Source organism: Vicugna pacos, chromosome 4 (genome assembly GCF_048564905.1).
Source record: "Vicugna pacos chromosome 4, VicPac4, whole genome shotgun sequence".
Lineage (NCBI taxonomy): Eukaryota > Metazoa > Chordata > Mammalia > Artiodactyla > Camelidae > Vicugna > Vicugna pacos.
Window position 1 is genome coordinate 26,250,055 of NC_132990.1, and position 26,122 is coordinate 26,276,176.

Sequence of the window (26,122 nt, forward strand, 5' to 3'; positions counted from 1 at the left end):
CACACTGCTCCAGGCCCTTTTTTAATTGTTACCTTTAGATCTTTTATCACTAGCACCGATTTGTCCGTGTTCTGTCGCAGTGGTTAGCCTTTGACATGTTGAAGAGGGTGAGGAGGTCGTGTAGGAGAAAGAATAGACAGAGAGTGATACCTGTATGCCTGTTGGTCTCAGGTGGAGGCTTCGTCGTGTGTGTAACAGAACAGAACTGCCAGCTGACATTTTTATTTTTATCCCTAGGTGGACACGGACGATGCTGACTTAGCAGACGAGTCTGCATTCGAGTCTCACTACTCTCCTGATCATGACAGTATCTACTCCACTCAGACCTCTGTTTTATCCCTTCATGGCAGTGCTTGCAGTGATAGCCTGAATTACGGTCCCTCCCTTCCGTCTTCTCCTCCCAAGGTACGAAGGCAATGCCGTTTTCTTCATGGGGGAACCCTGTATGTCAGTAACCAGAGATCACTGTTCATGGGGTGCTGGGGGAGTGGCTCGTTGGAGACATCATATTTCTTCAGTCATGGCTTCATTATCAGGTTAAAGTGCAGGTTCATTTAGATGGTGTTAATTGGATGTTTTGTAGACTCTTGGGTTCTGTTTAAATCTCAGTTCTGTGATACAGAGTGATAGACACAGGGTTCAAAACTTTGATTAGGATTTGCATGTTGGAAAGAAAAACTTTAGTGAAGTTTTTCTCAAATTGTGTTTTTAGCTGTGTGTACTTTGGGAGAATTACAAGAGTAACTTTATTTTCTTAATGGCTTTAAAACGGACTTTCATGCAGAGTTGGAAAGTAGAGTGTTCCTTGCATGAATTTAATATTTATTAGCTAAGTCAAACTTAGTGTTGTCATATGTTTTCATATAAAACGATGCCAAAGAATATGTAAAACTCCCAGTGAATGGCTAAGTATGTTTAAGTCACTGGATGTGAATGAAGAATTTAGCTACTGATTGACATAACTGTGCCATCTGTATTTTAGAAATAGACTATTGGTATAAATGCCCCACCCAGCTCTATGCATTATCTTGATGATATACTCTATAATGTTTAATAAGTAATAGTTTAAAACCTGTTCAGTCTTTTGGGCGTGAAATGGTATCTTACTGTTTTAGTTTGGAGTTCCTGACTATTAGTGAGGTTGAATACATTCTCCTCCACCAGTGGCCTCTTCATATCTTTTGATCATTTTTGTATGGGATTTGTTGTCTTTCTATTGATTTGTTGGAGTTGTTTATATTATCTAGAAATTGATGTGCAGGGCAATTCAGTGTGTTTCTCTAAGTATGTGTGTGTGTATTTTAAAAATCTGAAAATGTGTGGGAATGTTCCTCTCAACTTCTGGGAAGATGTTATTCTTGGAGAAAAAAGAAATCATGGGAATTTAGCTGTATCTATAATACATTACAAACTTTTAAGAAGAAAGAGAGATTGAAGAAAAGACACCAAAATATTAAGGTCTGTTAAATCTGAGGAAAGAGTTCATATGTGGATATATTTTCTTTATTTTTCTATGTTGGGAACATTTCATAAACAAAACATTCAACATTGAAATAAAAGACTGAATAATAGTTCTTTCTTAAATATATGAAATGTATATTTTTCACATAAATTCAGTAGGGAGGGAATCTGTATTTATGAAAAAGTTGGAAAGTAGAATTTCTACAAGCCTAACACAATTTTCCTCTTTTCTGATAAACAAGTAGTTTTTTGGCCAGAACATTTTCAGAGCATTTTCTTTTGTGTTCAGGGTGCACCTGTTATCCTTGCAAATGATGCTGGGCAATCTCCTTGAATTGGTTTGCAAGGTATAATTGTGAATGGAGCAGCTGCTCGCCTCTCACACCTGAGACTGTCTGTCTGACTGAGTCCTGTCTGGAACATACTCAGTCTTTGCTGGCCCCAGGGCTGGAAGCTGAGTTCATCTCCTGATGGAATCTCCTAATCCGCTGCACAGCACACTTCATGCCAGTGGGACAGATTGCATTGTTTAATTTAGTAATTGTTACTTAAAGGGATTACACAATCTGCATACTGAGAAGCATATATTTTACAGGGCAAATGCTGGCTGTATGCAGCACAACATATTGGCTTACTGAAGTCTGTTTGCCTCTTTTTCTGTTTTTTTCACAAGCAGTTTACTCTTTTGTTGAAGCAAATTTTGGCAAGCTGGCCTATCAACTGAAATATTTAAACTACAAAACAACAAAGGAGACATTAATGAGAGTGTTTTAAAACACATTGTGAAACTCCTGTGTGCTTTCAGTTTCTCTTAGAATGTAGGACTGTTTCCCTATCATGGTAAATCTCTGCAACATTGTTTTATTTCTTTGGCTTGTTTGTTTTTGTATTTGTTTTGTGGCATCTTTTTAGTACCTAGATATTTTACTGGAAAATTGTATGTAAATAAGAACAAAAGTAGATGATTCATTCATCTTCCTTTATCTTTGCACTGAATTTATTTTAGAAAGACTAAATGGCAGCTTGTTACAGAATTTAGAGTCAACCATTTTTCTTAAAGAAAAGTGAGCTCACTTTAGGATTCTTTAATTGATAAAGTCGTATGATACATGATATTTAAGGAAGACAGAGAAGCCTGCATATTGATCTGAAGGATGGGTAAAATAGGATGTGAGGATCCTAGTGATTCCTCAGATGTTTGACTTTGCTAATTATGAAATAATCTTGTAGCCTTAAATGGTGGTTGGAAATGCACAAATAATTTTACCTCTCTTCTTTACCTTGATGAGAAGTCTTTTGGCCTTTGCCAGGTGTGCTGTGGAAGTTCTAAAAGCTAATGCCCCAGAGCCTGGACCTGTTGTAGAGGGAGGCCTTACTCCCAGAGGGCAGAGCCTGGGCCTGGACAGTTGCTTAGACAGGAAGGGGCTGTAGGCATATGTTTGAGCTCCTTTGCACAAAATTCTCCCATTTAGGGGACCAGTCTGCCTTTTTTTTTTTTTTTTGTGAGTTGCTTTTGCTTAATTTGATTAATTATCGTTTAAGGATTTAAGGGAAACAACCATTACTCACAAATTTAAAAAAATTTGACCACTTCCATGGTATTTGGATTAATAGAATCAGGTCACTGAAATGTGGTTTTTAAAGGCAAAAAGCCAGTGGGTTTTCTCATTGTTCTAGGTTTCAATTTTTTGATTAATCTTTTTATCCCCTTTTCTTTGTCACCTCCAAAGACATAACAGAATGCAGAAATAATTGTTTTCTAAACTTACTAAATGCTTGTAGACTTTTGTTTCAGAGCTCAATATAGCTTCTGAGGAGACGATGCTTTCATTTATTTTTCCTTATTTTGGCTTAAAAGCCCAGTAAAGATTCTGTAGCTCGGTGGTGGATTTCCTCCTCTGCTTCTTCCCCCACGCCCATGCCCTGCACTTCCTCACACCCCCAGATTCTCACTTTTGTTCCAGAAATGAAGTGATTCCCAGTTTGGTGCACATCCTGCATTTCTGAATACTGGTCCCTCTAGGAAATGCTGTTGGTTCTGGTGCAAGTTGAACTTTATGTTTGTCAAAATACAAACTCCTCTTCACACCTTGCACACGAAACAAAACTAATGTTTCTTCAATCTATGTATTTGAAGGAAAAGATCTCCACTGAGTGTCATTCTATAGCGTAAAATATTGCTGCCTTCCGATTTGTGTTTAAAATGTTGATACCATTTTTTATTTTTATATTTTGAAGAGAGTTAGTATCACAAACTAACTAGATCACTCTAGCCAAGGTGATGCTAGTGATTGTGGAAATCTTAGTGATAAAACAGCAAGCTTGCAAAGGTATGAGAGATGCTGCCTTTTCCCTCAGGAGGGTAAGAGTACTGATAATAAAGAAAGTGCATCTTATCTCAGAAGACGCTGTAAGTTAGAGCAGCTGGGCTTATGGTATATTTTTCAAAAGTGTAAGAAGACTTGTGTGGTTGACCGATTATTGAAGAAAAGCAGGTTGTGTCCAGTGAATGCTTAAATACTTAGCTAGTCTATATAAATACATTCTCTGGGTGAATAAGGTGCCCAGGTGTAACCTTATATGCATTGCACTTAAGAAGTAGAGCTGTTTTCAAGTATAACCAACATTTTAATTTAACCTTTCTCTCATTTTTTCCTAAGAACAAGAATGTATCAAATGGAGGCTCATGTTAATACGGATTTTTGAAAGACTTCCGTTTAGACACCAAGTTGCAGTGGGAAATTGTAGAGTTATTTTTGCACATCTTATGAGGGAAGAACTGCTTTTCTTTTAGATCCATAAGACTTTTAAAAATAAAACTCAGTCGGTTGTTCAGCAACCAGAAATGTTTCTACAGTAGGCGTATGTTGTCTGCTGTGTTGATTAGCTCTTTCTTTTCTGTGTGTCTGTGTTAACTCCCATGTGAATAACGCATGGTGGTTTCTGTTACGTGATTTGTAGTAAACCCCAGCTAACAAGGGCAGCTTGACCTCTTCTGATGAAGAGCAGTTTTGATTGTCATCTTTATTTGAAGAGTGGTAGAGATGATTTACTGCTAATTATTATAATTAATTTAGTAATACAGCAGCTAACCAGCTCTCTAGTAAGTAGATTTGTTTTTTTCATAAGACAAAAATAAAGTTGGCTGAATGAGCCAACAGATTATTATTTAAGTTCTAGGAGTGTGGAGGATAATGCTTTCCTATCATTTGTTCCTGAGGATTTTAAAGGGGTTATTTGTTTATATGGTATTCCCACTTACCTCAATTCTTTGTGCCAGGAATATTTGATAATTCCAGAGAGACGAAACTTGATTGAATTAGAGGAGTATAATAAATTGTGTTGGAGCGATTGATTTCCAGTGTAGAAAAAAATGGAAAGAGACCCATATTTCACACTACACCCTAACATAAATTCTAAGTGAATTAAAACTGAATCTGAAAACAGACCATTTATAAAATAGAAGAAAAATGCTAAAACGCATTTTATTTACTCTCTGCAGTGGAAGGACTTATGAAGCAACATGTAAAACCCAGAAGCATTAAAAAAAGACAAATTTAGTTACATAAAGAATTACATAAAAATTTCTTGATTACATAAAGGATTTAACTTCTGCATGTATATGTATATAACTTATACAACTTGAAAGACAAGTCACAAGCTTGGAAAATATTTGCAGTATACATCACAGACTTTGTATTCAGCCTGTGTCAATGACAGCATATTTACTGGCATGACGATCTCTCATGTTAAGATATAAAGATACTTCCAAAAAGCAAGTAGAAATATGCTACTTAGCGTTTAGTTTGGTTTAGGTTTTAAACATAGACATATATCTGTGAATGTGTGCCTGTGTTCTTGTGCATATGTATTATATGGATACATTAAAAATTTGGTGAATAAATACCCAAGGGATGCCAGCCACTTGTTTTTACTGGGGAAAGGCCTGGAAGTATGAGCCACAAGGGAAGGCTTCCCTGTCGCACTCTTCATGCATACATAATATAGATCTGTATGGCCTGAATCTTTTCTGATGATACGTACACTGCTCTTCTACTTTAAAAACATCAGTAAAAGAATTGTAGATACAATTGATACTTTTATTCAATAGCAGTTCATGGAGCATTGCTTGCCCATGATAAAATACATGTGTTGTAAGTAGATACATATATTTATGTAGGACTGTCAAATTTTAGAGTTTCAGGGAATTTTAAAAATTATCTAACAGAAAGCCAGGAGAGATTCTGTGATGTGCAGATTGTTAAGAGAGCCTGCTTTAGAACATCCACACGTCTTAGGACAGTGTTCTTAATACTAGTCCTTCTGCTACATCTTGCAGAATATTTAAGAAAAAATTCCCTATAAGGATGTGAATTGTACGGCTTTCTCTTTGGTTCCATAAATACCAAAAAATGCCTATCAAAATAATTTTTTCTTGGAGGTTCTTATGAATCTGAATCAATTAATATCATACTCTTCATGCTCTTAATCTTATAATAAATAGAAGCTTCAACCTGATAGTAAATGAACTACTTTTTAAATGAGATGTGGAAATAGAAATTACTTGCTCTCCTATGTATATTGAACTCTGAGTAATTTTATTTGTGAACAGAACATAATATTCTATCTAAATGGTCTCAGGTACCAGCATATTGTACTAGTGTGACTCAGTATGAGATGTATGATTTGCAGGAAATGTATTCAAAAGTATTTACAAAAATAAGTATATGCAGAATATCAGCTAAGCAAAGAATTTGTGTTTGCTAATGCTTTTTGACCAATGAATAATTATATTGTCTTTTGTTTTTCACTCACTAGTTGTTCATTAGGATCTTATGAAATACATTGATGCAATTCTGGCCATAATTTTTATTTTTGTTCTTTAATTACCAGGATGTTACTGAAAGTTCTTCAGATCCAATTCTTGATCTCCATATGTCCTTGGAGGAGCTGTACGCCCAGAATCTCCTACAAAGACAGGATGAGAGTTCGCCTTCCGTAGACCTGAACATGGGGACTGCTTCTGGCTTTACTGTAAACGATTATACACCTGCGAATGCTGTTGAACAGCAGTACGAATGTGAAAACACAAGAAGATGGACTGAATCTCACCTACCAAATGAAGTTATAGCAAGTGCAGAACTGAGTTCTCCTGTGCTAACTGATTCACCTGGAAAGGTATATTTTAAAGATAAGGTTTGTGTATTATGATAAAATTGGGAGACAATGAAGGGTCACATTATTCTGGCTAACCTTCCTAATTGGAGCCAGTGCTCTCCTGAAGCTTGAGATTTTTTTCAGAAGAGAACCTATGAACTTGTTGTGTTTATAGGTTCTTGCTAGATAAAGCACAGCCAATAGAGAATATGGGTGGTGTTGAAATCATACTCCAAAGTCTAGTTTTCCTTTCCATGTGACTTATGTTTGTTTTCTGTCAGGGCTCCAAGTTCTTAATGCAACAGGGTTCCCTGGCCTCTGCTGCTGAGTGTGTCATGTTCCAAAATATATCCAAAGAATCTTTTGAGAGGACTATTTCTATAGCAAAAGGCAATTCTAGCCTAGGTAAGTTTCTTACTTTCCACATTTACCTTCCTTCCCAACCTCCTTGTCAAGAGGAAATATTGAACATAGTTTCAGTGTTTTTGAAGGTAGATTTGAAAATAGATGCTGTAAAATATCTGGCAGTTTTTATGGTTACTCTTTTTATGTACTCATTATTTTATCTGAAATGCTTGATACGTTTGTTTACTTCAGACTCGCTTAAATCCCTCACTCCCTAAAGTATGCACGAGTCTCATTTGCATTCAAGAAAAAGATACACAGATTGTTTGTGTATGAAAGAGCACATCGGAAAAGGAATTCTTAGAAAATGGAAAGTCAGCGATTTGGAAATCTGAATTCTTTGGAATAGTAAATTATTAGTTTCTTTGAATGTTACCGCTTATGCGTAAGTCAGTTTATATTTAATTTCTTTCATTCACTGAAATAAAGACTAAAAAGACAGCCAGGTGTCCCACCACCAAAATATAAATGGAGTTATTCAATGGCCCTGTCCAGGTGACAGGATTTTTGTGTCCTCTTCTATGCATGCTGGGTTGCGGCTGAGTAATAATCCTGAATCTTCTGAATTGGGCAGGAAGACTTCCTGTAGAAATTAAGTGCCGACTGCGGTAGCTAAAATTACATCAAGGCAGAGCACACTTGTTCTTCGAGTTAAGCAGTGGCGTGACTCAGCCCTGTCTTCAGTGCTTGGTGGGGATAACGAGGTTCGTACATCAGTCACTCTGGGAGCCCGACTGCAGCCCAGGACCGTCTGGTTAGCTCTGCCTCAGAGGTCTCGTTTCTTCTCGGATGTAACCAGCCAGCACACTTTACGCTGATACCTATGGTTGGTCTTGTTCCTTGTTAAATTTGAAGCTGGGCAGAGGGGACCGGCAGTGCTTGCTTGTTGTGTGGGATTCCAGTCTCTGTCTGCTAGATTTTGTTCTGTTTGGTGGCAGCTGGGTCCTAACAACAGCAGTTCAATGGGGAATTACAACAGAGAATTTCTACTTAGTTTTATTTCCTATGTATTACCTCTAATAGAATAATATAAAACTTAAGCTAGAGAATGTTCTGTAATTTGTTAATTATGGGATAGATACTACAGATTCCTAAGCATGTCAGAAATATTTCGTCTGCTGATGCCGTGTTTCTGGAAGCATGTCACTTAGAATAGTAGTTTTATAGGATGTTAATGGAAGTTATAAATGGGTCAAAGCACAAAAGTTTAGGATGTGATAAACTTAAGGAGATAGGTGTTTCTGTTTGTGCTACTCAGTATCTTTGATACTCAGATGTACATTGTGGATTCTCTAAGAAAATGTTACAGAATGCATGACTTGTCACATTACATTGGCTATAGAGCCCATTTTTTAATGAACTCTTAAGACAGAGATCTTAGATCCCTATTCTGATATATTTATTTAATCAACTCTCAAATACCAATTATTTTCCATATTCTGGCCACTCTGCACGGACACCATGGTATAATCATTCTCCTCAAGGAGCATGAGTTTAAAAGAGTCAGCTAACTGCCTTGTAAGATCCTCAGTGCGTTCAGATCTCATACACGCTGCGACAGACACTCACACAGAGAACACTGAGGGCTTATGAGACAGAATAGTTGATCCCTGCTCTCTGAGTGTGGAAGAGTTTAGAAAAGTTTCAAAGAAAAGATGTTTGATTTAGTTCTTGAAAAAGGAGTACGTTTTTGCCACATAGTTTGAGACATTGGGAAAGCTGGAAGCTGCCAGAGCCAAGGCAGAGAACTGTGAAATGTCACTGAGGTTTACTTGTGTGGATGAAATGTGGTGTGAAGTGATGGCGGGCAGAGTGAGAGCTGACGCTAAAGGAGTTGGTAGGTGGAGACGCTGCCGGGCGTGTTCACGTGCAGGACACAGGACATCCGTCATGACACCTCCTGCCAAGCTCCGAAGTCAGTGGGAGTTAGGGGCAGAGCGGTGACATGACCGGATTTGTGTTTTCACGTCATTCTGGCACGGGTCGATGAATTAGGTTGAAAGCAGTTGGGAGGCTGTTGTAAGAGTTACGGTTTGAGTATGCCTGATGTTATGATCTGACCCTTTGGATTGCTCACCTGTTTTCAGTTTGCGGAGAGAATGTTGAGTTTTGTGAAATCTTTTCCTTCATCTATTGAGAGAGTCATATGGGTTTTTTTGTTTATTCTGTTATAATGTCAGGATATGTAATTTTTTAGTTTAATACAAGATACATAACATGCAATTGATCATTTTAATCATTTTTAAGTGTATATTTCTATGACATTAAGTACATCACATTGTTTTGCACCCATCACCACCATCTGTCCTCCAGAACTTTTTCATCTTTTCTACCCATTAAACACTTACTAGCTCCTCGCAACCTCCGCTTTCTATGCTATGTCTCTAAGTTTTGACTGCTCTAGTACCTCATGTAAATGGAGTCATGCAATATTTGTCCCTTTGGGGCTGGCTTATTTCACTTTGCACAGTGTCTTCAAGGTTGTGGCATGTTGTAGCATGTGTCAGAATTTCCTTCCTTATTGAGGTGGAATAATATTCCAGTGTGCGCGCACACACACACACACCAAATTTTGTATACCTGCTCATCTGTTGTTGGAGACTTGGGTTGTTTCCACTTTAGCTTTTAAGTTTTGATTAAAAAAAAAAAAATACACCGAAATGGTTAAGCTCTTGGAGGAAAAAAAAAAACAGGATAAGGTGAAGTGTCTTTGTTTTCTTTGATACCAGGAAATCCATTTATATCTTCATAGTTTGATTTTAAAAAGAAAGTATAAAAGAGCTCTTCCATTTGCTTTATGAGACTAAACCACTTACTTACAAGTGTGAAAATACAGCATTGTTAGTTTAGCAACCAAACTGTAATATAAAAGTGTTAACATATATATAATAATATATATCTTTTAGTTTTATTTTTCTGCTTCATTTCCGTTATTTGAATAATGTACACACCCACAGCATTTATAGGGCTTTGTCCCTAGCTATTTGATTTCCTGGGACCCAGTGAGGGTTCCCTCGCATTTTGGAGTTGAAATTCCATATGCCAAAGGGAGGACACTTCTCTGTTATCTTACCTGACATCAGATTTCAGTATTCACATTTACATGATGCTCAGAGTAACTCAGTGTAAAGGAATAGTGGAAAAGAGCTATTTTAAAAAATCTGTGTGAAACATTAAAATAATTAAAGCATCTATTTAAGCTTTTAATGTAGGAAGGTGTTGCCTTTACAACTTGAAGGAACAAAAAGTGTCATATTTTAGAAAAATCTAAACAGAGACTGGCCTCGTGCTGGCAGGAGAGTATGTCATGAGAGTGCCAATCACTGAACGTGTTTTCTTTGATTTAGTCTCAATCTGTGTGAGGTTGTTGGCAGTTTTGTCTTCCTGGGTAACTTGTTTCTTTCTCTAGTGATCATCAGATGAAAATATTAATAGATGATAGGTTTCTGTAAAAGCTGTCATCACCCAGTAGCTTTAATTTCATGAATAACTTGGGTTTTCTTTTAACTCTGTTAAATTTACTTGGGAGGATGTTGTCTGTAGATATACACACATGTATACATGCATATGGTGACCTTCGAAAATTTTAACCTTGATGATTTTTGATACGTCTGTGATCCGTTACCTAATTACGTTGTGTTAGGTCTTGAAGGTCAAAGGGAAAGGTAAAAAGGTAAGAAGGGAAAGAAGATACTATCTTCACTTCACCGAGGAAGTACAGAAACATAGACAGACTCAGGAATTTCTCTGAAAGGACTCAGCCCTTGGAGGGTGGAACCAGGACTCAAACCTGAGTCTGTCTCCCGTTTTCACATACCACACAAGGCACTACCATCCCTGAGTCACGCAAGGTGCATGAAGATTTCTACAATAACAGGCTTCATTTTGAAGCTGAGTTACGATTGCATTTAGCCTTCAGAAGGCAGTATAGCTTTGGATTGGGTAGAGATGCCTGTGAAATATATTCTGTGAGTTTTCTTTTGTACTTTATTGAGCACCTTGACAGGTACTCTATATGTGCTTTACTCACATAATTTTTTTTTAGGTTTAAGTCCTTTTTCATGAGCTTTATTTTTTTATTGAAATATAGTTGATTTACAATGCTGTGTTAGTTTCAAGTGTGCAGAAAATGATTCATTTATACATACACATACACACACACACGTATATACACACATTCTTTTTCAGATTCTTGTCCATTATAGGTTATTACAAAATACTGAATATAGCTATACAGTAGGTCCTTGTTGTTTATTTTATATATAGTAGTGAGTGTCTGTTAATCCCAAACTCCTACGTTAGCCCCCTCCACCACTTTCCCCTTTGGTGGCCATAAGTTTGTTTTCTATGTCCTTGAGTCTTTTTCTGCTTTGTATCATTTGTTTAGATTCCACATATAAGTGATATGATATTTGTCTGTCTCTGTCTGACTTACTTCACTTAGTATGATAATCTCTGGGTCCATCCATGTTGCGGCAAATGGCATTATTTTATTCTTTTTTATGACTGAGTAATATTCCATTATATACACTATATCCTGCATCTTCTTTATCCAGTCATCTGTCAGTGGACTTCTTGGTTGCTTCCATGTCTTGGCAATTGTAAATAGTACTGCTGTGAATATTAGGGTGCATGTACCTTTTCAAATTAGACTTTTCTCCAGATACGTACCTAGGAGTGGGATTGCTGGATCATATGGCAACTCTGTTTTTAGTTTTTTAGGGAACATCTATGCTGTTCTCCATAGTATCTGCACCAATTTATTTCCCACCAGCAGGGTAAGAGGTTTCCCTTCTCTCCACACCCTCTCTAGCATTTATTATTTATAGCTGTTTTGATGGCCATTCTGACTGGTGTGAGATGATACCTCATTGTAGTTTCAATTGTGCCTGTACCCTACAGTTTTGTTTACCATAGCTTTGTAGTTTAGTCTGAAGTCAAGGAGCTTGATTCCTCCGGCTCCATTCCTCTTTCTCAAGATTGTCTTGGCTATTCAGGATCTTTTGTGTTTCCCTGCAAATTTTTAAAAATTTCATTCTAATCCTATAAAAATTGCCTTTGGTAATTTGATAGGGATTGCAATGAATCTGTAGATTGCCTTGAGTAATATGGTCAGCTACATGTAGAAGAATGAAATTAGAACATTCTCTGACGTCATATTCAAAAATAAACTCAAAATGGATTAAAGACCTAAATGTAAGACTGGATACTATAAAACTCCTAGAGGAAAACATAGGCAGAACACTCTGGCATAAATCATAGCAGTATTTTTTTTATTGGTCTCCTAGAATAATGGAAACAAAAGAAAAAATAAACAAATGGAGCCTAATTAAATTTAAAGGCTTTTGCACAGCAAAATAAGTAATAAAGAAAATGAAAAGACAACCTGCAAAATGGGAGAAAATATTTGCAAGTGATGTGACCAACAAGGGATTAACTTCCAAAATATACAAACAGCTCATATAGCTCAATATCAAAAAAAAAAATCAAAAAGAAGACCTAAATAGACATTTCTCCAAAGAAGACGTACAGATGGCCAGCAGGGGCATGAAGACATGTTCAACATTGCTAATTATTAGAGAAATACGACTCATGTAATTCCTTAAACAGCCCTATAAATGTACATATCCCCATTTTACAGATGAGTAAAATAAAACCCAGTACTAGGTGAAGTCCGTTGCCCAAAGCTACACTGATTAAAAGTGGTGAAACTCAGATCTGGAACTCACCCTGGTGCTGCAGTACAAGGTTTGGGCTGTCCTACTTGGTTTGGGCTTTTCCCTTTCAGGAAACACGTGAGAGATCTTGTAAGTTACAACCAAAATCTAGTCAAGTAGACATTCCTCAAAGTTGCTGAACCCTGAAAATTACCACTTGGTGAAAGGAAAGTATAAGCCGAGCTCACCGATGCCGACCTCTTTGTTCACGTGGTTGGCGTGACCTGGCAGCCTTAATACCTGATCGAGACAGGAGCTAAACGTGCTGTTAAGAGTGAATTTAAAGGTCCTGTCAACCGTAGCTCGTGAAGACTGGTCCCATGTCTGTGGCTCGCTTGACTGCAGAGTGCATGGTACTAATGAGAACAGGATGCTGGGTTAGATTGCCAGGGTGGGCTGCTGGGTTACATTGTGTTTTGTAGTCAGTCACATTTTGTCTGGTGGGTCTTGGTGGCAAAGGTGGCAGGATCAGGGTGAACTAGGGTATGTGTTGTAACATTTAGGAACTGGCCTCTTTGCTCGTAAGAAACCCACCTTAGTGTCTAAACTTGTTGGTCGGTTAATGACAAGCGTAAGTGTTTCCTTAATAGCAGTAAACTCAAAAATCATTAGTGTAAGTCTTCACAGGTTATTTTAAGTGTTTTTGATTAATGGTTCATTTCTGTCAGGAAGTGACAACTGGGGGCCTGGGTGGCCCACATCCAGGCGTGAGACATCAGGCTGGAAACGTATTGTAGTCAGGATCGTTCTTAAAAAAACATTTGAAATATGATGTTTAATGTAGTATAATTAGAATTAATATTTAGAAAGAATTTCTTTCTTTAAAAAAAATGCAAAAACCTAAAAAGGGATTTGTGATTTCTCTCAAAGTTTTTATAAAAACCCTTATAGATTTCTCTCTCTCCTTACATTGTTTAATTCTATGATCTTGTTTTAGAAGGAACTTGTATTACTTGGGTTTAAGTTAATTTATGTTATTTTCTGTAAAGTTTTAAATTTAATTTCAGCAGGTTTGATATGTTTGAAGGAATATAGTGAGGGTAGGGTGAGCAGAGAACGTTAATTCAGTTGGAGTTTGTTAAGAGTTTGAGGAAGTAATATTGATGGATGGGAAGTTGTTAGCTGTGCAAGAGCTGCAGATGGGGGTGTCAGGCAAAGACTCTGAAACGGGAGACTAGGTGTATTTCTGAAAGAAGGCTTGTTGCTGGAACATGGGGACCAGGGAGGACATGGCAAAAAGGACGGGCACATGTTGGAAGGGCTAGGAAATGAGTTTCATATAGACAGTGCCACGTAGGTATGTCATATGTCTGTGCAATAGGAAACTGTTGTTAGCAAAGAGAGTGATGTGGTGTGACTTGTGTTGTTTGAATGGTTACTCTGTCTGCCATGAGAAGAATGCATCAGAGGGGACAACTTTGTAAGTCAGGAGACCAGTTAGGAGGCTATTTGAAAAAGTGAGGCAGGAGAGGTGCTGGCTTGGTCTAGATCTAGTGTGGAAATGGAGAAAGGTGAATGAATTCAAGATAAGTTTTGAAGATAAAAAAAAGGACTTGGTGATGGATTAAATATAGGGAGTTAGGGAGGGAGAGGGAGGAATCAAGAATGACTCCAGCGTTTCTGCTTTGAGCAGTGGAGACTAGGATGGTGGTGCCCTTACCGAAAAGGGGAAGACAGATGGGGAAATAAGGGGAGACAGGAACTAGGAAATTTAATTTTATACTTACTAGGGTTGTATTTCCTGTGAATCATCCAGGAAGTATGTCCAGATTGTAGCTGAATATCCACATCTGGAGCTCATTGAAGTTCAGATTTGGAAATAAAATGGGAATAGATCAGAATTAAATTCACATCGGTTTAGTTCAACAGACTACCGTGCATTCGGGCACTGTGATAAGCACTGGGGGTTAGACTTAAATACAAACTTCCTGATGTTAAGGTTCTGTTACGCTTTTTGATCTCAAGCCACCAGCATGATGCTTGCAGCACTTAATAAGCATGTAATAAATATATACCAAATGAACAGATGATCTAGGAATAAGATAATGACAGAGTTCCTTAATTTACAGAACTAATTTTCTGTTAGTAGTCCTGCTCTTTATTCTTTTGTATATGTAAGAGATAAACTTTTATTATAAAATTGGTTTGGTACTTTCAAAATACTGACCCTGGGAGAGCTTGCCATGTAAGTGGCAACACGTCAAATAGCCTAAGCTACATTCGCTCCACTGTATAGACCCTGTTTCATCTCTGGTGTATTCAGCATGGGATGTCTTTAGATATAATTTCACAAACATTTCTAAATTTACTTTAAAAATATTTTTATGTTAGAAACTAATGTTTTCCTTTCCTTCTGATTGTTTTTTACTGGCCAAAAAATTACCTCTGTTCTTTGATCTATGAATCCACAGTGTTCATTAAATTCAAATTAAAATGAATTTGAAAGTCATGCATTTAGTATGTGTTCCTCCTTTTCCGTAGGAATGACCGTAAGTGCTAATAAAGATGGCTTGGGGATGATCGTTCGAAGCATCATTCATGGAGGTGCCATTAGTCGAGATGGCCGGATTGCCGTTGGGGACTGCATCCTGTCAGTCAACGAAGAATCTACTATCAGTTTAACCAATGCCCAGGCACGAGCCATGCTGAGAAGACATTCTCTCATCGGGCCTGACATAAAGTAGGTGTCATGTGGACCCTGATTTGGCTTGGGAAATTCAGGAATTTCAATTCATTACTCAGAAATTTTTTTCTCAGTACGTACTTCTGTTTGATAGAAAAATATTATCATATATATATTTAATATAAATCAGTGAAGAATTTGTCTATTCCTGAAAAAGTTCTTGATTGTATACGTAGGTTCCTCAAGACTGTAACAGTATTGAAATACAGCTGGCCCCTGAACAACACGGGTTTGAACTGCGCCTGTCCACTTATACATGGAATTTTTCAATAAATACACAGTTGGCCTTCTGTATTCATGGGTTTCACATCCTCACATGCAACCCACCTTGGATCAGAATTTCCATCAGAGGTTGGTTGAATCAGCAGATACAAGATGTGGAGGGCCAGCTGTACCGTGGCATTTGGGTATCCATGGGGGCATCTGGAACCAGTCCCCTGCAGATACCTAGGGATGACTATATTCCATAACAATGCTGCTTTCTATTTGTATTTTTACTTCTCCATTGATTTCTGCAAAAACCTTAAATGTGAAAGGTATGAGATACCTTTCATAGGGCAGGACTGTCCACTTTTAGGAACTGACAGAGAAGTTTGGATTGGCTTCAATGTGGGGAACTGTGCACTCCCCAATGATTTGTATGAATCCTCCAAGTAAGCCAGTTCTTCAAGGGCCAGGCATGGAAAAGATCGTATAAAACAGTACCAGTCTGACCTACAGTTTGCCCTTTTTTAACTACCTTGTGATACAGGAGAATTTGCCAGTATGTTGACGCAGTCTGAGGGTAGGTCATGTAGGATGTTTTAGCGGGAAATGTTTAAATATCTCATCATCCCACAGTGTGCTAAAAGCATTCCATATATATGGTTTGGTTTTTAAGTCACTAAACATTTCTTGAGGCAACATAAAAATGAGTTCGTAACTTTGTTGTCACACCTCAAACAGTGTTAATAGCTTGCCTTTTTTCTCTAGCATTAATAACTGAATATTTGTGTTTAATATATAAGGGATAAAATAGTAAAATAAGAGCTCAGGGAAGGGTTGTTTACTTTAAATTGATATGATGAATACTAGTATGGGAGATATTTTGTATTTATATTATGCTACTGACTGCATTTGTATTATTATTTTGTGAAGTACATATTGGGAGAGCTTAGGTAAGAAAAACGTTAGTCACAGTCTGTTTTTCATTTTCCATCAATAAAAAGAAAAATGTATGCTGTTTATAGTGGCTGTCTCATAGAAAAGGAGGTATTCTTTCTGGGCAGAATGTCAACTAGTGGGCTTTCCTATTCTTGCTTGCCTTTTTGACTTTTATAATGGAACAGATCATCCCATCACATTATGGGACAGTTCCTTAATTATCTTATTAATCATGCAAGTAAAAGTGAAGATCATTCAAAATGCCAGTGCCTTTACACTAAATAAGAGGAGAAACTTTAGGTGCTTTCCTCATCCCTTGCAGGGTAGTGTCCGTTCCTTTGGCTTAAAAGGAGATGCTGTGGATCTACATGGAGACTTTTTGCTGCTGGGGTTTCAGCTTACGTAGTGTAAATGGAGTATAAAATACGGATGGCCTTGTAACCAGTCATCTGATTTGTTGTGTGGTAGTGCACACGCCACGTCATGAGCCCTGATGCAGGTTTCCTGTCCACTTCCTGGCACTCTGAGCACTGGAATTAGCGCTTGGTTTTAACCTTACCTCTCAGTTCTAATGTACTGCAGAACTTAAAAACTGGCCCCCAAATACGACCATCGTGACGTTGATTTAGCGTAAATCATGCATCTCGTCATCTCTAGAAGAGCTGTCAGGTACATTTTCCGGCTCTAAAGTCTTTTTTCCTGCTTTCCTTTTTTGTTTTGTTTTGATTTTTCTTGGTGTTCGTTTGTTTTCCCACCCTCTGACTGAGCACCAGAATCTGCCCTTTCAGCAGCTGTATTATGACCCCGAAGGATATCTGGAGAGCTAGTTTCATAGAAGTTGCTTTAGAATCCCAGGAAGCAAAATGTACTGTAGCATTTGACATTAAAAAAGAAAATAAAACTGCAGCCTTCCGTCCTCTGGAAATCAATGAAGTCAGTGGGTCCGTCAGTCACTCTCTCCCTTGCTCATGTGTGTGTGGATACACACATTCACAAACCCACCCCCAAATCACATTGATTTCTTCTTAAGTGCTCTGTTAAAAGTGTGACTCAGATGACTGTAGTTTTGACTAGTTGGATAAGTGATAGAAACAAATGTGAACCAGAGTCCTTTTTTGAAAAAATGTTTCAAGTGATGAAACAAATAGCCAGTTAGCTCGACCAGGGCTAAGCGGTGTGTTCCGTGCATTTTACGTGAAGTTTTTTTGGCCCTGTCTCTTCCCTGTCACTTGCTTTCGTGGAGGAGAAGGTTTAGAATTCCCTTGAAAGCTGTGTGAGTAATCCTCCCAAAAGGGAAGTTTAGTCCTTCCTTTGAATGAAACTGTCGCGTTTCCTCAGACCAGTTAAGTGTTACAGTCATTGGATCTAGGCTTCATGTGTGTCTCTTCCTCTTCATTTTTTAAAACTTTTAATTTAATTTTTATTTTTTTTTAATGAGGTATGGTCTGTTTACAATGTGTCAATTTCCGGTGTACAGCATTATAGTTCAGTATTAACAATGCTAGCTTAATCTGGAGTGGTGGTAGAGGAATGTATTGTAGGGACTTTAAAAAAAGACTCTTACTGGTTCAGTTACATAACTGATTGGTTTTAGGAAAAGCATTGCTTATTGAGACAATGCCCTGGCTTTCTTTTTTGCCGTTTACCAGAGATGGCTAGGAACTTCACGTGTGCGCGTTCATGCGTGCCTGGGTTCAGGTAATTGTGAGTTTCAAGAGTTCAAGAACAGCCAGTTTAAGTTTCAGGTTTCATTATTTTCTATGGAAAACCAGATGTGAAGCCTCACCAGAATGCGTGCTGTCTCACTTCACCCTCCACCTTGCCAGGAGTGCTTATACTCCTGTAATAATAGCCATGGTTTTGTGCTTAGCAGCAGCTGCTTGTAACATCTGCCAGATAATTACTGAGCTGAATCAGAATTCACCTGCCTTAACCTAAAGTGTGGGATGAATTCCTGATCAAGGAATAAAAGATTGATTGCAGTTACATTTTTCTATGCTTGTTAATAATCACTGCTATAGACACGAGTGAAGAGCAGATGCTTTTCTGGGGGAGGTGTAGATAGGAGGGAGGTAGCAAGGGGAAAAAACAGGAGCACCCACTTTTAAGTACATATGTATGCATCTCACACACAGCACAAGACACTGACATTTGTTAACACCATTGTAAAAAGATGCCGCGGCGTATGCTTCACATTCTAGATTTTCTGCAGCACCTGCTGACGATCGAGCCCCCTTTTATGTGTGAGTATCGGTGATTCAAAAGCTCATTATGGCTGTGTTACAACTTGTCTGTGAAAATAATTTCATGCTTTCGTAACGTCCCCATGCAGGGATAGATCCAGATATAGACTGAGTGTATATGCATTCTGGCTTTTTTCCCCCCTTTATATAAGAACATGCATTCCGACAGAGCTATGAGGTTGTTACATTTTCGTATTGCACTGGTGACTGTGACCTCATTTAAAAATTGTATTTTCCAACTGCTAAGCTTTCCAGCTGTGTGGTCAGGGAATGATCCTGTCTGCATGTGCAGATGCAGCCTCTGGATTAATAGCTGTGTCACACTGCAGCGTCACTAATGCTATTCTTTTTTCCTAAGGTTAGTTTGTGTTCAAGAATGTTTAATATAGCTCTCAAATTAGCTGTTTCAGTGTGCTTATGCAGTTCATGACGTAGTTTGGTGTTCCTTGTTGGTGCCTGGAGGTTTTGTGTGGCCGTGTGACCAGGCGTGCATCACAGTTGCTCTGCATGTGCTAGTGTTTTGTCGGATGCTTGTTCTGGTGGCCTTGCTGTCTGTATTGGGTGAGGTATTCATGAAAACTGCTTGCTTTCTTCTTTCTCACGGCTCCCTAAAATATCAGAAAAATATTTGTAAAGCTCCTCCTCCTCCTCCACCCTTGGTAAAAGGGTAAACAGTGTTGAACAAATATAGAAGAAAAATCGTTTTCAGCAGTGTTTGGAATAGAAACATCTTTTCCTTCTTAAACCAGTTTAAAAATTAAATTATTATTACTTTTACTGTTGTGTTCTAGCTTTCTCTCCTTACCTCTTCCTGGCTTTTTTTTTTTTTAAGATTTTGTTTATATGAATTTTACCTTTACTGAACCTTCAGAAATAGTATCCTATTTCTTGAATAGGCTTTTCAGGTTTTGTGTTTTATGTTTATTTTCCTTTGTGGAAAAGACAGTCAGTCTTCTGTCCCAACATAATATGTTATACATTTTTGACTCATCATTTTTGAAGTGATAGATGCAAATTTGCTCTTCAGTGTATTTTTGTAACACTGTAGAGAAGGTGTTTCTATAGATGAATACATTAAGCAGGGCCAGAATTAGAATGCAACTCTCTCAGCCAGCTGAATCCTAAACCCACAGCCCCGTGCTTCCTGCTTTAGTTTGATCCTTGAGGTAGAAGTGTCAGGAAGGGTCCCAAGGGTCTGCGGCTTCTGCTGGAGGGACCAGGTGGGGCTGGCTGGCTGATGCCCTGTTAGAGCACTGCACTGTATCTGTTATGCTGCTTGGCTTACAATAGCCTCATAAAAAGTGACATCCTGTTTGTGACTGAGAATATGGGGATTCGTTGCTGATGATTTACGCCCCCCACCCAGTACACTCCCGGGGCGGAACAGAGCTGTATCCTCTGACTCCAAACCTAAGCGACCACGCAGAGTGAGTGCTTTTTATGGAATAACCGATATATCTGAAATCACATATCTTCCCCACTGAATAAATTATGCCATTAGTATAATTCTTATTTTATTGTAACATGCAAGACAGTCCTTTATCCTTGCCCTCCAGTGCTATGGTTTTAAAACTTACTGTTTTCATAGGTAAGTTACGGTTAGCTGGTTTAATAGTCTTCATGATTTTTATATTGTGCATTTTTGATCCACACTTTTGTTTCCTTGCACAAATATGCTGAACTGGCTTCAAAAGCATTATTTCTCTTACCATATTACTCTTCATTAATTTGAGGATTTTGAAACAGGTGACATAACGCAAATGTATCAGTTATGTAGCATTATAAGACAGCAGTAAATGTGAATTTTCCAAAGTCAGTTCCTAAACATTATAGCTATATTCAGCATCTTGCTCATTGCCTTCCACATTATAGGCATTCAGCCAGTACTTGTTGAATTAGTAAGTGATCATTCAAGTATGAACAGTAGGCTTTTCTCTGAAACCAAAATGAACTTATAAGAAGTTGCTACAAATTAGTAAGAGCGTGTTTCCATAAACTTATAATGGTTTAACTTCAGACTTGAGAGAATATAATTTAATAAAGCTAGGATATAATTATTGATAATGCTTGTTAATGTCCATAATTAATTTTGTATTATGGGAGAATGTAAAGTAATTTGGGATATGCAGTGTTTTAGTGGCGTACGCCTAATTTGTTTCTGCTAAGGAACCCAAAAATCTTTGGAGAAAATTAATGCTATTACTGACAATTATTTTTCTAAGGATTTATAGATCTTTCTAAATTCAAAAAAATTGATGTTATTCTTCTCATTGGGAAATAGATATAATGCTGTTCTCCTCCTCCATATAATTATTGATAAAAACATATGATAAAAGAAATTTTCACATACTGAGATGGAGGGAAATTATTCTGGCTTATCCACGAGTTAAGTTGGATTTTATTTTAACTAAAATAGCCTGTTTGTGGCCTATCAAACATCCATTGTGCATCTGCTTTAATTATTAAAGAAAAGGGCACATTGGCCAGAAGTAAAGAATGTCCATGTTAAAATAAAGATTCAGGGCCTCTCTTCCCAGGCTGCCGATGCTGGTCCTCCCTTGATGATAAGACTCCCTTCCCAGGTGCCAAGGCCATACTGACTCTCCGTGTATGGGCTGGTCTGCTCTTTTATTTTTTATAACCTTAAAGAAATATATTCCTGACTTGTAAATGTTTCTTTGTTCTGACAATATATAAAACTGTGCTGAAAACCACACTTGTCTGGAGCAGAACCTCAGAGTAATCTGGGAAGGTAGGAAGCAGGCTTCTGGGCTAGTCCTCAGTTTGGCTCAAATAAAAATCTTTTACTTCTTGTCACCGATTGTTTATTAATTGTTTTTGTCAGCACGTAGCATTTTAAATTGTAATTTCTGTTGTTATTCTGGCCTGTGGGATACTTTATCCCTTTGAAGTTTAGATTCTCTACTGACTAAGCTGATTCACATGAATTGTGTGAAAACGTAGGGACGAAGTGACAATGTATTTTTATTTCATGTGTTGTAAGCTTTTCCTAACAGGCAAGACTTTGCTTCCCTTTGCGTTCATGGATTGTGTCTTGTTCCAGAATTACTTACGTGCCTGCGGAGCATTTAGAAGAGTTCAAAGTCAGCTTGGGACAACAGTCTGGAGGAATAATGGCACTGGATATTTTTTCTTCATATGCCGGCAGGTAGGTGAAACAGCAAATCTGCTACAGTGAACGAATGATACTGCGAATCTATAAAGAAGAGTTTTGAATCTGGAGCCACAGAGGACTAGCAGTGAAAAAGACTGAATTCCTGTCTTCTTTCTCAAGATTTTAAACAGTATTCATTATTTTCCCCCGTAATACTTAAGCAGTGCGGAAAATTTAGAAAAAATATGAAAATTTAAATCAAGAAAATAAAACCATCTTTAATTGTACCACTCAGTATAGCACTTTGAACGTACTGAGTTTTGGGAATTCATTCCCAATGTGAAAATGATTTTATTAACTCCCCGGAACCTGCAATTTGTATGGTACTACGTCTTTTTTTCCTCTTTTATAAACATTTTCAAACCTTTTCAGAAGTTTTATTTCTTTATTAACATACATACAGATGTAGAAACATTTTAATAGTTATCTTTTACTCTTGGAGAATGCTGAGTTGAATGTCTTTATGTATGTCTATACAAACGTACATACACGTTAGGAAATAAAGTGTATGGCTTTTAAAGGCCTCTTGATACACAGTGAATTAATGTTTAACGTTAGAGAGAAAGAGCCACTTTCAGTCAGCAGTGTGCTTCCTTCCCAGCGCAGAAGGGAGTGTGGTGAGAATTGTCTAATGCTGTGACGAGCTTCTTCACTGCAGAAAAAATGTATTTGCTATTAATATAATATGTGGATACATTTCTTTAGAAATCCAGTTTTTACCGATAACTTAAAGCCACACCATGATTGATTTAACATTCTGTCTTGCCCTTATAATGCCATTTATTGATGCAAAACAAAACGGTCCACATCCTCCACAGGAGGACTCTGTACCAGGGAGGTTCAGTTACTTGCCCAAGTTTCTTAGCTAATAAGAGGCAGAACCAAAGTTAGAATGCAAGTGGTCAGGCTCCATGTTCTTAACCACTGGATCCAAAGAAAGAATTGTGCAAGCCCAGTATATAAATATGGGGCAGCCTAGGATAGAGGTAAAGAGTGCAGGTTTGAAGTAAGATGGCCTCAATTCCAGCCTCACCTCTGCTCCTGTACTGTGGGACCTGGTGTCCGTTTCTGGCACCTTAATGCAGATGTAAAGAGAGTTATTATAGTTGGCAGAAATTTCATTGGTATTCAGAAGTCCAACACAGATGCAAAGAAGTCAAGTTCATTCGTGACTGAGTGAGTGCAGGAGGCACAGAACTGGTTCACTCTGCTCTTTGGAGCACACGGCACAACTCCCTTAAACTCCACTCTGAGATGGATAGAGAAGAATCAGCACATTTGTGGGCGCATATCTGGGTTAGTGAAATTATTTGAGAGTGTAGAGCCATTTGAAAAGAATGGGGTTTTTGTGTCAGAAGACTTCTTGTAGCTCACGCGGCAGGAGCGTGTGATGCAGTGTGTGTGCGTGTCTGAGTAGCCCCCCCAGCTTAGGCTTCAGGGGTAGGAGCTGAGTGTTTTAGGGACTCTTTCTAACTTCTCATTCTTGTCTGGATTCCATACCTGCTTTTTCTATCATCTTCTCTCCAAGGTGTTTCCAGGGGGTTAGGCCTGTGTCTCACCTCTCTGCTTTGCATCTTCTGGATTGAGCTTTACTCAGACTATTTAGTCCTCAATCAGCTTCTTAATATCGTTTAAAAAATCCTTTTTTAGATCTGTTCCCAGCAGTCCTGTCCCACTCTTAGGCTTAGGCTCTGGAAACCCAACCTCACTCAGCCTCCTTCCCCAGTCTCCACAGAAGGGGAATTCAGTCACACCCCTGAGGGATAGGAACCACAGGCCAGTGGACTTCCTTTTCACAGAGGAAAAACAAACAGCTCACATTCAGGTCAAGGAAGAATGAGATATTCAAGGAGAACTCGGACAGTTGTTTGGCAAAAAGGTTGGGAAACATATTCAAACGCAGGTGAATTTTGAATTGGATGATTTCTGATCTCAAAGTCTAAAGATAATATAATTTGACAGAATTCAGTATTCTTGTCAAGGGAGAATGGATATAATTTGAGCACATACTTTCTTTAGCCTTTTTTTCACTTCCCATAAAACTCGACTGCAAACATTTATTGAATTAGAGTTTTTAAAGCCTTCAGTGTTTTCAGAAGAATATGTGGATGTATTTTGTCAGAAATAACAGTTTTTACCGATAGCATAAGGCCACACCTTATTTGATTTAGCATTCTCTATTGCCCTTAGGATGTCATTTATTGATGCAAGGTATACTTTTGGAAAAACAAGGTATTTCTTGACAAGGTTATTATTTTACAGTTTTATTTAGAGTCAGTTACCAGACTGGGCATACTTTGTTACAGGCCTGACATTTGGCAAACTCTGAATTCCTACAGAAACTGAAACCCGACCTTGAACACAGGTACATTGTAAACTGCTTCCTGTAAGGAGAATTCTGTGTCTGGCTCCTTTGGATGGGCTGAAGCTGGACCATAAGCATTTCCCATCTGTCTTCAAAAGTTGAAGGGAAAGCACTGGTCCATCCTACGAAGCAGTGATGCTACACTCCTGATGTGCTTGATGAGAAGTTCTTTCAGGCCAGGGGTCGATGAGGACTGTGCCCACAGATCACCTTCCTGATGCTTCTACCTGCTTGCACATGGCAGGCATTTAAGAAATACTTGGTGAATAGTTGTTCCTTAAAATTCTGCTACTTGTTCCCTTCTTTTCATTCCTGTTCTTTATTTATCCATGTTTCATGAGGAAAGAAACAGCCTAGACAAGGCTCTTTGTGTTCTGCTGTATCTGCAGACTAAGTGATAGTAGATTGGTTCTAATGTAAGGCTTGAATCAGATTTTCATTTCCCCTTAATGTGAAATATGATATACTTACATGCCAAGTATGGTGAAAATATCAAGCACTTCTGCAATTTTAGCCAGACTGACGGTAAAGTGCATAGAAGACAGTCCTGCATGGTTTTACTTGGACTTCAAAGTACTCACTGTACGAATCTTTTAACAGCGACATTCCAGAACTACCAGAGCGAGAAGAAGGAGAGGGGGAAGAAAGTGAACTTCAAAACGCAGCATACAGCAACTGGAATCAGCCCAGGCGGTAAGGACTGTTTCTGTCTTCTGCCTACTCAGTGTTTAAAGATAGAGAGGCGTGGTTTCAAGCACTGGATTCCAGCTTGCTGCTGTGACTTTGGGTGTGTTGTTTAGTATCCTTTACCCTCCATTTCTTCACCTGCATAGTAGGGAAGATGATGTGTATCACACAGGGTTAAAATTAACATTGTTGGAGGATTTGGCAAAAGACAGTAGGGACTAAATAAAATTAACTGGAGAAAATTATGCGTAGGTAGTTGGAATGGATAATATTTTCCGTGGAGTTTGGTCTTAGGTATACCGCCAAGTGTTCATTTAAATTTTTTTCTAGCGCTGTAGACACTAGACATTCAAGCATATGTATTTAGAATGTGTGTGTGTAAGCATCTTATTGTAGGCTGCAGATATTCTAACCCATGCTCTGTCTAGAATGAAATTTATATGTAACAGAAAAGGTGACTTTCCTAAACACGCCCAGATAAACCACTCTGTATCCCTAGGGTATATGTTCACCTTCACCCTGAGTAGAATCAAATTCAGTTTAATAGAAACTCATTGAGTCCTGATTATGGACCCAGATGAGAGGCAGATTATTTTGTGAACAACAGGGAAGTGTAAGACATAAATCCTGCCCTTAAGGAAGCTGTTACGTGTTTGGGTAGGCAAGAGGTAGAGACACACAGAATAATTACAGTAAATTGGAAGGACTTTGCTTTAATCCCCAAAGATAAGTAATCATTGGGCACTTTCTCTAGATAGATCTTAAGGTGACCATGACAAAGATGCCTTTTACTTAGCACATACTTAATATTTGTTCTATAGTGAATAAACAAAATTCTCAAGAGAGAAAAATTTCTACTCTGCAGATGTATAATATAGTTTGATGATTTTCCTTGCTCACAAATGAACTTGAGGCTGCAGCCATCATATTTAAGCATTTTCTAGATTGAGTCATGTTTAAAGTGTAGGAAACATTTTATGTTGCTTTCACAGAAAAAAAAAAAGGTATCTAAAATGAATTATTTCCAGCCATCTAAAATGAATTATGGTTTGATTTCTTTAAAAGCTGTTTAGGCTGCTCAAAGAA

General features: G+C 38.1%; 1 protein-coding gene across 4 annotated transcripts in view; it reads left to right on the forward strand.

Annotated features, from left to right (window-relative positions):
* Positions 1 to 26,122, forward strand: part of MPDZ (multiple PDZ domain crumbs cell polarity complex component) — a 149,373-nt gene that overhangs the window by 77,159 nt on the left and 46,092 nt on the right. For all 4 annotated transcript variants that reach the window (XM_072959426.1, XM_072959427.1, XM_072959425.1 and 1 more), the window contains 6 exons: positions 238 to 405; positions 6,355 to 6,639; positions 6,900 to 7,023; positions 15,222 to 15,420; positions 21,874 to 21,978; positions 24,950 to 25,042. In XM_072959426.1, coding sequence (XP_072815527.1) covers positions 238 to 405; positions 6,355 to 6,639; positions 6,900 to 7,023; positions 15,222 to 15,420; positions 21,874 to 21,978; positions 24,950 to 25,042 — 974 coding nt within the window. The remainder of the gene's footprint in view (positions 1 to 237; positions 406 to 6,354; positions 6,640 to 6,899; positions 7,024 to 15,221; positions 15,421 to 21,873; positions 21,979 to 24,949; positions 25,043 to 26,122) is intronic.